This window comes from Mustela erminea, chromosome 7, assembly GCF_009829155.1.
Source record: "Mustela erminea isolate mMusErm1 chromosome 7, mMusErm1.Pri, whole genome shotgun sequence".
NCBI lineage: Eukaryota > Metazoa > Chordata > Mammalia > Carnivora > Mustelidae > Mustela > Mustela erminea.
The window spans coordinates 109871965-109883239 of record NC_045620.1 but is presented as its reverse complement, the minus strand read 5'-3'; the positions used below and the strand labels follow the sequence as shown (position 1 = coordinate 109883239).

The 11275-nt window shown below is 44.8% G+C and overlaps 1 protein-coding gene across 7 annotated transcripts in view; it reads right to left on the bottom strand.

Annotated features, from left to right (window-relative positions):
* MAP4K3 (mitogen-activated protein kinase kinase kinase kinase 3) overlaps positions 1-4877 on the bottom strand; it is a 193126-nt gene extending 188249 nt beyond the window's left edge. For 5 of the 7 annotated variants that reach the window (XM_032352887.1, XM_032352888.1, XM_032352891.1 and 2 more), the window contains exon 1: positions 4468-4875. In XM_032352887.1, coding sequence (XP_032208778.1) covers positions 4468-4563 — 96 coding nt within the window. In that variant the 5' untranslated portion in view covers positions 4564-4875. Of the gene's footprint in view, positions 1-4467 lie in introns of all 7 variants that reach the window. The other 2 variants (XR_004287953.1, XM_032352889.1) reach the window with 2 other exon arrangements.
* Between the last annotated feature and the right edge of the window lie 6398 nt (positions 4878-11275).

Sequence of the window (11275 nt, the reverse complement as noted above, 5' to 3'; positions counted from 1 at the left end):
TTCACTAAATGCTTGAACAAATTAATTTCCTCATTTCACTGCCCAATCTTCCATTTTTCTCCTGTCGGCCTTCAGAGAGTTTGTTTACATGTGAATGGCTTTGGAGCTTAGCAACATTGCAGCCTCTGCTTCGTGGGGAATGGCTTCCAATCACATACAGATAAAATCAGTATCGACATTCCCAAAGCATGTTCTCTACAAGACACTAATTCTAAGGACAAGCAATATGTATTACGAATAAAAAGAATCCCACAGTCAATTAAGTTTGGAGTTTGCTGGATTAAGCAACATTAAACAGGTTTCTTTACCATATGACTTCTCCGTCTTCAGTATACTCATAGCAATTTTGAAATGCCTACCAGGTCCTGTCCAGAATAAAAAATGATTCCAAGGTCCCAAATCTTAGCAAGCTGTCCAAAACTAGAGCTTTTGACCAAAGTGGGATACTAGGAAAGGCCCATTTGGAGGCAGATGTAGTCTACGAAGAGGTCAGGTAGAGACAATGGGCTCAGGAGCTGAGCAGGAAGCACAAGCTGGAGGCATGGGGGTCATTCACAGGGATCAAGCTTAAGTCGTGAGACTAGACAAGATACTTCCTTAGAAACACAGTAGTAAGAACTGGTCTTTCAAACACCCTTGCCTTACCCCATCTCCAGCTTTTCTCCAGCAATAGGTCTAGAAAAACATCAAGACCTGGGGTAGGAATAAGGCAAATCCAACTGAAAAATGAGTGTGAAAATTCTATTAAATGCTAGCAGATATTGATCATGTGATCTTGTATAGAACCAAATTTCTCCAAGAGAACTCTTTGAAATGACAAACCTAGAGATGATTCATTCTTTTCTTTTTGGTAAATGTGATGAACGCTATAAAGCTATCTCTACAGAAAAACACACACACACAATACTAAACCTATTAATTTCAGAGGGCTTCACAGGCCTCCTGAGGCCCAACCACCGAGCTCTCTAGTCTTTTCCTAGGTCCCCAGGTAACCCTGGCTACACAACACTTCATCTCACAGATGAAAGCCATACAGTTACAAGACATTTAAAAGTATGACTTTTTTAAAACTATATTTTCCATGTACTTTAAGATATTGTAGAGAAAATGTATACTTATATTTTTTGGCCTTGAAAACATGAAAACTTACTGGGTGATTAAAACTCAAGTCATTTATCTAACACCAAAAACAGAAGGGCATATGATGATAACAACACCTTCACAACAAAACAGCTGAAAGGCTAAATGATTTTACGAGGCCACAGAGCTAATAAATTCCAGATCTTCCATATTCTACTTCAGTCAGTTTTTTAAGCCATGACACCTTGGATAAGCATATTACTATACTGGGTAGGATACAGTTTCTAAAATAAAAATCCCTTGAAACACCCGCCTTTTAAGAGTGACTATAAATAATGAGGTCTCTAACTTACTTACTTAATCTGATCATTCCATTTTTAGCACCTAAACACAAATTAAGGAGCAAATTATACATACTGGCTTTTGAAAACAAACCCTCTAATACACTCCTCTCTAATCAACACAATTTGTATAAATAAGAAAAATCTAAAACAGTAAAACAAATACAAAAAAATCCATTATCTTTACACGTGGACATGATTACAGACAAAAATACAAGCAGCTTAAGCTTTGGGTTAGTTATTTAGCAAGCAGGGGGTATAATGCCAAAAGCACACGGAGTTTCTCTGCTTTGGGCCCCTGGTATGGGCAGAGTCTGGCAGGTGGAGATCAAGCGTCTATTATCTGATGTCCACTTGGCAGACTCTACAAAAACAATGAGGCCTGGCTGCACAGCAGGAGTTAGGTATTCCAATTACTACTAAAACATCCACTGTAATATAGAGTATGGCTACAACTCACATACTGAACTAAAGATATGCCTTCATTTCTCCACTGGAGAAATTTATGTTATATATCCATATCCTATCTTTACAGAGTCAGTAGTGCTACTGTTAAGAATGCAGTCTCCGGGCTCCTGGGTGGCTCAGTCAGTTAAGCATCGGACTTCAGCATCAGGTCATGATCTCAGAGTCCTGGGATCAAGTCCATGTGGAGCTTCCCACTCAGCGGGGAGTCTACTCGTCCCTCTCCTTCTCCACCTCCCCCTGCTTGTGGTCTCTCTCAAAGTAAAATAAAATAAAATAAAAAATGCAGTCTCTAAAGTGTAAGATTCAAACTGTGGCTTTGCCACTTATGAACTTGGACAAGTTACTACAACCCCCTTGTGCCTCAATTTCCTCAAATGCAAAATGGAGTTAATAAGAGCACCTATTTCACAGGGTTGCAATAAGAAGTAAGTAAATTAATACATGAAAAAATCTTAAGAGCAGTGCCTAGGAAATAATAAGCACTCCATATATGTTAGTTCTCATTATCATTACTTTAAATGGATGACAAGAGTAATCAACTTATACCTGTATTGCACTTAGATGTCCTTAGGAAACTACAGGCCCTAATTTTTTTTTCACTTTTTAATCATGTGGCTTAACTACCAGCTGTTTTTTTCTAAGTATAGTAAATACGCAACCAATTATTTTTGTAAAGAACTCGAAAAGAACTTACTGTACACACTGCCACCTAAGACTTAGCCACTAGTAAAGTTTTAGTTAACTTTTCAACTGAATATAACTAGACTCCCCTAACACTTCTGATCTATTTGGATCCATTCACTTCAACTTTCATAATCACCACCAAGTCCAAAACACAGCAGTCGTTCGTTATTCTTACCTGGACTACTGCAGTGGCTGCTGCCTAACTATTCCTTCTCCTCCAATCTACACTACAGTACAGGTAGATCTTTTAAATTCAATTTTACTCCTCTACATAAAAACCTACAATGGCCCCCCATTGTCCTAAAGAAAAAACTGCCCGCCTTAAAGACCTAAGGGGCCTGTATGATCTAGGGCCATTCTCTTTCTCTGGCTGCTCAAGCCACTGAGGCCTCTCAAATCCTTACCGCTGCTCCTTGGGGCCTCACAGCCTTCACAGATTATGCTCCCTCTATCTGGCATAATCTTCTCTCCCCATTGCCTCTGACTCCCAAAAGGAGATCAGCTCCTCCTGTTACATGCTCTCATAACCCTAATCTTAATCCTCTTTTCTCCTGGGCAGCACAAAATAAACTGCAATAAAATAATCTAAGTGGTTGTTTAGTGTTCCTCTCCCCACCCCCAATATAAACTCCAGGTAAGATTTAGGAATATGTCTATCTTTTCCTGCCTGCTACAACCCAAGTACTTCGATGCCAGTACCTTACACATAATAGGTGTACACAAAACACCTGTGTTATCTTATAAGCAAAACTGATGAGACAAATGATGACAGGCAGCAAAATGATCCACAAAACAAGACTAATGGAGAATCCTGGCTGCACTGTGAGTCACCACACATCTCGCACTGAAGTAAAAGCAAAAACCCTATTGCTTAAACATGGGCACAAAGTTTAGTTAGAACTAAACTTTCCAAAGTAAAATTTTCTCCGTGCATTCTCATAAGTTATGTGAAACAGGACGAGTTCCACTTCAGTCACCAGTAAGAAGATACACAACTAAATCAAGACTGCTGCCACTTTGGCACTATTCGCTTCTTGGCAGTCTCTGCGAGGCCAAGAGTTGAACTGGCCAGGGAACAGTGATTTATCTCCCACATTTAGAAGGGGTCCGTCTACAACAGCAATGCTGCACTACTAAATGGACTTTGAATTCTAACCTAGTCAAATACTTTCCTGAGTATTCAATTAACTTAAAAAAAAAAAAAGGCTGAATTTATGTGTCATCGACAAAAGCCAGTTTCATGAAGCATCATAGTCCAATTAGATTAGGAAGAAAAAAAGTTGCTTTTTCCTCCAAACCGGGGGAGGAAAATCATACTAACTAGCTATCTTTTACAAACGAAAGTCAATACTCGGAAAATCAAAAGAAGATGGTATACGGATGCTAAGAGGTGAAAGGTTGGGGGGCTGTGGGTGGAGGCTGCCCCGTGTACTAACTGCCGCCCGGCCCGGTGGTCTGCGGTGCCAGACCTACAGCGGACCGTCCCAGGTCCGTCTGACGAGCACAGGTCTGACACACGCCAAACCCCCGCCGTCTGGTTCGTCGCACTGACCCAGCCAATGCAACAAACCGCCAGACCCTCTCCGCGCTGTGCTGAGCAGAGCGGCCGGCTCGCGTCCAGCCCTTCCCGGGCACCGCGCGTCCAAGGGGAGCACTCAGGTAAGGGCTCCGAGGTCTCGGGGTTACCCGTTTGGCCCTTTGTTCGTTCCCAGGCAGCGAAGCCTCGGGCGCCCGCTCCTCCCCGCCCCCCACCCCCCAGCTCCCGGGCGCCCGCGTCTCCTGCAGAGGGGAAGCGCAGACGCGGGCGCCCAGACCGCGGCGGCGGCGCCCCCCGCCCTCCCCGCGGCGGGTCCCGACCCTGCGGCCTCGCCGGCGCGCGGCCCCTCGCCCTTACCTTGTAGACGTCGCCGTAGGTGCCGCTGCCGATGCGCTGAATCAGCTCGAAATCCTCCTGTGGATTCCGGCGGGACAGATCGAAGCCGGGGTTCATGGCGGGCCCCGGGTGCCCCCCGCCTCCCTCCCGGGCAGGGGAGGGGGGGCGCTCAGGGGGCCACACGGAGAGTGGGAGCCGCGGCCGGCCCCCTGCTCCCCCGGCGGTCACAATCGCCCGGCTCCACGCTGCGGCCGCCGCCGCCGCCGCTCCTCTCACGCCGCCGCCGCCGCCGCCCGGGCTAACCGTCCCCGCCCCCGCAGCCCGCCGCCGCGCCGAACCCGGGTCACACCCACAAGGAGAGGAGAACACTCGCAGCCCCTCGCTCGGGGTGCAACTCCAACATGGCTTCCGCCTTCGCCGCTCCTCCCCCTCCCCTTACTCCGGCTCCTCCACCCTCCTCCCCCTTTTCCCGGCTCCCGCCCGACTGCGCAGCCGCGATCCCGGAGGGAGCGCTCTTCGGCCCCGCGCGCGTGCGGCTCCGTGCGCGCTCCGGCTCCGCGCGCCTGCCGGGCGTGGGCGGGCGGCCCTGCAGCACCGGACCCCGAACTCGCGCCGCGTTCCCGGGCCGCCGACCCGCGCTTGACAGCGGCCGAGTCTTGCTGAGCAGGCGTGACTGCCCTGGGGTCGCGGTGATTTGGGGGTAGGGGAAGGACGTGGGGGTGGGTGGGAGGAGAAAGTAGCTCGTATTCGCTTCTGACTCCCCGAACGGCCAAGTTGGACGTTCCTGTATCACGCCCCGACCCTATGCAGGCAGTGTAGTTTTAATTTGCAAGGCAGCCAGTGTCCCCAACTTATTTTCAGAAGCACCTACACACAGGACACAGCCGATTACCAGAGACTTTCTGGGACCACGGAGAAGGGGTGGCCCTAAGGAAAGTGCTTGCTTTGACACCGGCCAGGAGCCCTTGGAGCTGGCCTGCCGTGGTGCAAAAGTGGGCAGGCCTGGAGAGCAGCCAGGAGGCGTGTGGGGTGGATAGGGCGTGGGAAACTCGGGGGGAAAAACACGCTGAGCGGCCGCCCACCAGCCCGAGTGGAGGGCGTGGGAAGCAAGCATAGAGTCTAGAACTGAAGCAGTGATTGACCTTCTCTGGAGACGCTGGATTATCAAAGACCCGGGCGGGGACAGTGCAAGCCGTGGAGCAACCTTGCAAAGGAGAGGTGGTGGAGGGTGGAGCGTGAGCAAGATTCATCCTGCTCCTGAAATGTAAACACATGATGAGGCGGAAGCTCTGGAGCTTACCCACCGAAAGCCCCACCCGGCGTGAGACCCAGATTGTGAGCATGACATGCGATCTCTGTGGACACCAGCTCAACTGTTAATACTTGTCCAAGAAGTGGAGGGTTAATTTTCTGTTCTCAAGAAACTGCCCATTGCCCACTAGGCATTTCCAAAAGCTTTAACGAAATAGGTGATGGCCACTTGGATGATACCATCTTGAGTTTTGCTTCAGAAATACCTTCTTAATATCCATAGGCACCACACATTCTGACCACTAGTGTTTCCAATTGCCTGGTGGAATTGGAAACTAGGTCTTATCAAACTTAAGAATAAGTATAATCAAATAATAGTCAAACCACTATACTTACAGTTAACTGTCTCATACATTTTTATGTTTTCAGTCCTTTTACCTACAGTAAGATTGCATGTTAAGTTCTCAAATAAGTTGTTTATCTGAGTAGGTATTGACTAGAAGATGTTGGAAAATGACCATCTCTTCACCTATACAAGAAGCCTTCCAATTGTCTATTTTTTAAAAAAAAACATTTTATTTATTTATTTGACAGAGATGACAAGTAGGCAGAGAGGCAGGCAGAGAGAGAAAGGGGGGGGGGACGCAGGCTCCCTGCTGAGCAGAGAGTCCATACAATAGGGGGCTCAATCCCAAGACCCCGGAAGGCAGAGGCTTCAACCCACTGAGCCACCCAGGTGCCCCCAATTGTCTGATTTTTAATTAAAGCATCAGTAATATGTGCTCATCTCTTAAGATACTACCACGTGATTGTTTATCATTGGATTTTTTCTAGCTAGATCTCACCTTAAGGCTCAGGTATCTTGAGAATTAAACTCCTAAATATAAATGTTATTCCATTCTTGCTTTTCTCTGTTTACAGCACTTGCGGGGGACCCGGACTGCAGGTCTTTCTTCAGCTTGTCCACATTTGGAGAATTGTTTGGCCTCTTTAAGCCAAACATGACAATAATTAGTCCAGGATTCAGATAAGCAGACCTAATAAACTATCCCAAATAGGAATCAGTTCTGCTTTCTTTCTCTGCCTTTTTAATGCTGGAAAGCCAAATTCTCAGCGTGAGAACCTGGTAATGGTTTCACTGTTTTGTTTGCTAGGATTATCATCTGTGCAGATAACTTTGCATTTGCATCACTAATAGATTTCTTTCAAAGGGGAAAGACATTTCAGTAGGGCTCCAACAAGTCTTTAAGGTTTTGTTTGTTCCATTTTGGCAGGACCAAGCTATTCCTTTTGAAAAAGGATTGATTTTCATGTAAGGGCCTGATTTGCCATGTGGGTTACAGCATAAATAAAAGGGCTTTTGCAATTAACTGCTCACAAAGAATAAAATATTTCGTTCTTTGTAATATATACATGCAGATGCCAAATCTGATGTCTTTGTTTTTCCTCTTCCCAATGTTCCTCAACTTTGCTAGAAGTAACACTAATGATCACACTTTCTTTGAATCCGAGAAATAGCTTCCCTCTTCTATGATTAGAAGCATCCTTAGAAGTCATCTAATCTTTTCAATTCAAGAACTGCTTCTACAGCATCTCTCCTGAATTTACTGCTACATGAATACCTTCAGGAAAAGGAAACTCACTGCTTCCAAAAGCCACTCACTGTGTTTGAGATTGTGCTAGTGAGCGACCGTAACAATAATAAAAACAATAGTGATATCTAACATCACCAGGTGCTTACAAGGTGCCTGGAACTGAGCCAAGTACTTCCCATGTGTTATCTCATTTAATTCTCACAACAATTTGATGACATAGGTTTTATTATCATAATTTTTTGAGGTACAGGCAGATTAAGCTGGCTCAACGTAACAAAAATCTGAAATTTGAACAGAGGTAAGACATGAAGGCCAGAAACTTTTTTTTTTTTTAAGATTTTTAAAATTTATTTATTAGAAGGCAAACAAGCACAAGGCGGGGAGGGACAGAGAGAGATGCAGATTCCCGGCTTAGCAGGGCCTCCCAGAAGGCCAGAATCTATACTAACCACTAATCTGTACCCTAATCTATACTTAACCACTAATCTGTACTTTGCTTTAGGTATACTTTTCAAAATTTCTCTTATGCTGGGACACCTGAATGGCTCAGTCGGGTAAGCATCTGCCTCCAGCTCAGGTCATGATCCCAGGGTTCTGGGATACAGATCCACTTTGGGCTTCCTGCTCAGTGGGGAGTCTGCTTCTCCCAATCCGTCTGCCCCTGCCCCCATCTCAAATAAATAAAATCTTTTTAAAAAAAATTTCTCTTATGCTAAACTAAAATCTGCCTCCTTGTCATGCATTTAGAATCAACAATTATTAAATTCTAGTGGTATAGAGTACAGAGAAGAAAACCACAGTGCCTGAGATTGGGGAGTTTGCAGTCTCACAAAACTGTGAGAAGCACAGAAAAGGGACAGGAAAGCAGACAGGAAGATACAGGGAGATTCCTAAAGAAAAATCTTAAAGAATGTGTCGCAGTTAGTCAGAGAAATGAAGGGGAAGTCATACACTCCAGGCTGGCCACAGAGCCCTAGCCTCTTAAAGCTCCCACCCATGTAAGCATCACACTGTAGGGAGCAGGTAAAGGCTAAAATAGACAGTGTATCCAGATCACCCTTCTCTTGGCCCATCCTTTGTGGGTCTGTGGCTTAGGGATTCTTTAGTCTCTGTACCAACTCTGTGTTTTAGCCTCAGGACTTCTTGTCTAACCACCCATCAGATCCACTTCTTCGGCTTACTGACCTCATAATTACCACTCACATTTCAGTTTGCAAACAGCTTTGGGAAAGGAATATTGAGCAAGCCTTAGCTCAAAAAAGCCCCTACAAGAGGAGGAGAATCAGACTCAGACATATGTGAAGCAGTGACAGAAAGTTCCAGGATGTTATACAACCTAGCCTAGCACAGCACTGAGCCAGGCTACTGGGATTCCTATCTTGTCTCCTTGTCCCCTTCTGAATGACCTTGGGAATTTATTTCAAAATGGGGCTGTTATGGAGTCAAAACTAAAATACATGTTAAGGGGTGCCTGGGTGGCTCAGTCGGTTAAGCATCCAACTCTTGGTTTCAGCTCAGGTCGTGATCTCCTGGGTTGTGGAATCAAGCCCTGTGTCGGGCTCTGTCCTCAGCAGGAAGCTGGCTATAGATTGTCTCCTTCTGCCCTACCCCTCCACCCCCATGTTCATTTACCCTCTCCCTCTCAAATAAATAAATTTTTAAGAATAAATAAAATACGTGTTAAAGTCACCAGCTCCTAGACCACAACAAGCCCACAAAGTATTAATTACTATTATTTGTAGTATGTTTTAGAACTTTTTTTTTTTTTACCTTTTATGGTGTAACTATTTTTTTTAGTGTTATACTGGTTTCAGGTGTACAATGTAGTGATTCAATGATTCCATTCATCCCTTGATGCTCATCACGACAAGTATATTCCTTAGCCCCATCACGAATTTAACCCAGTCTCCCAGCCCCTATTTTAGAATATTTTGAAGGGTGGCAGTCATGGGGTTGGGAATAGAGGTATTAGGAAACAAATGTGTTAACATATATAAGAAAACCTGATTTAAGGCCACGAATGCTGAGGACAGAGAGAAGAGAAAGAACACAAGGATCTTTAGAAGGTGGAATTAAAGAAGGTTTGGTGGCGTGAGGAAGCAGGCAAACAATGGGTGACATACAGACTTTCCAATGGGAAGATCCTGAGAGGATGATAGCATTTGCCATAGTAGGAGGTATTAGGGTTATCTGGGGCAAGATTTTAGGGTTGGGTCAAAGTAAATAATTCTGTTTCCTATCTGTTAAGGTTAAAACGCTCAACTAGAAATATAAAATTAGTGACAAAAAAAAAAATAGAGTTGAAACTTAGAAAAGATGTTAAGGCTAATTTTTAAATGCTGAGAGTTAAAATTTAGGAATATTTATTATCTATTAGGTGCCAAACACTATTATTAGGTTCCAACACTGCAATACATGGTCCCTGAATTCAAGTCGGGCTACAGACAAATTCTCAGATAATTCCGTTACAAGGAGATGAGTACTGAGGTGCAGGGAAGCAGAGCCAGAAGGAGATATAAGGTGTTGCTTAGGCTAATAATTTGATTTTATTTCAAGCCAACATATATTTTAAAATTTTATATATATATATATATATATATATATTTTTTTTTTTTTTTTCAGTCATGTATTCAACATTTATTTACAGGTCAAGAGGAGTTCTGTATGGGGAGCTGGTGGAGATGGACGTCCTCAGTGTCAGCTTTCAGGTTCCACCCTGATATTCTGAGCAATTCAGTTCTGCTCCCAGATTTGCATATGTCCCAGCACCATGTTTCTCAATGGAGGTTTTATTAGCATTTGGGGTAGGACAGTTCTTCCTTGTGTGGGACTGTCCTCTGCTTCAGCACTGTTCCCAGCTGCACTGACATCAACCACAAAAATAGCTGCACATATTTCCTTCCCAATGTCTAGAGTTGGGCTGAGGTGGGGGTGAATGGATTGAGAATGTTTGTCTATCGTGTCCTTGAGAGAACTGTCACCCACAGCAAACTGTTTATCCTAGTATTCCTTTCTATCTCATATAGAATATTCCCTGAGACAAGTTCTGATATGTAGAATATTGTCCCTCTTACTTCCAATGCTTGGAGAGGGTTTCACTGCTCTCTGTACGTGCACAGCCAAGAGACCACCTCCTCTTTATCACATAGATCCTGGGGTCACATAGGAGGGGACCAAATCTAGTCTTTGCAGGTTATGGAGGTATTCACAGAGGAGGGATCCTCTAGGCTCAGACTTACAAGTAGAGAGTTAGTCAAGCAAGAAGGTATACTCCATACCAATGGTATAGTGGTTACATTCAAAGAAACGAAGGTAGTTCTGTTTCAGGAGAATAACAGATGAGGCCACTGGGGTAAGCAGGGACCAGTCCATTAAACAGCATGGAAATTGTATTAACTAATTTGCATTTCTTCTTGAGAACAAAAGGGTGCTGTTGGTGGATTTTCAGCATGATCTCATTTGCTCCTTAGAGATACTCCACCAGCTGAAGGTGGAGAATGAATTGGACTCAGGTGGCAGGACTGGAGATGAGTTAGGAGAATAGTTCAGAGGCCATTGTAGCAGTCCAGGTAGGAGAAAATGATGGTCTGAGTTAACATATGGCCTTGGCATCAACATTCAGTCATGTATTTGAATTGTGGGTTGAGATGAATTTTCAGAGGGGAAGTAAATGGAATGGGCAGAAAATGGGTTCTTAGAAACCCCCAACATTTAGACTGTGGGCAAAGGCAGAGAATCTAGCAAAGGAGACTAGGAAGGGTGGGCTCCAATATGATATGTGGAAATACAATGGTATGGGAGTCACAGGAGTTCATACTTAGGACTCCCTTCAAGGAAGCACATGCTGTAAGGAGTGAGAACCACAGACAGCCTCTAGCTTCCATGCCTTTGGGATCCATCACAGCCTTCATGGAGAGGTCTCAGTCTCCCCAGAGGCTCCCAACCAATGACTGAACACAACCAGCCATTCCTGCCCAATGCAG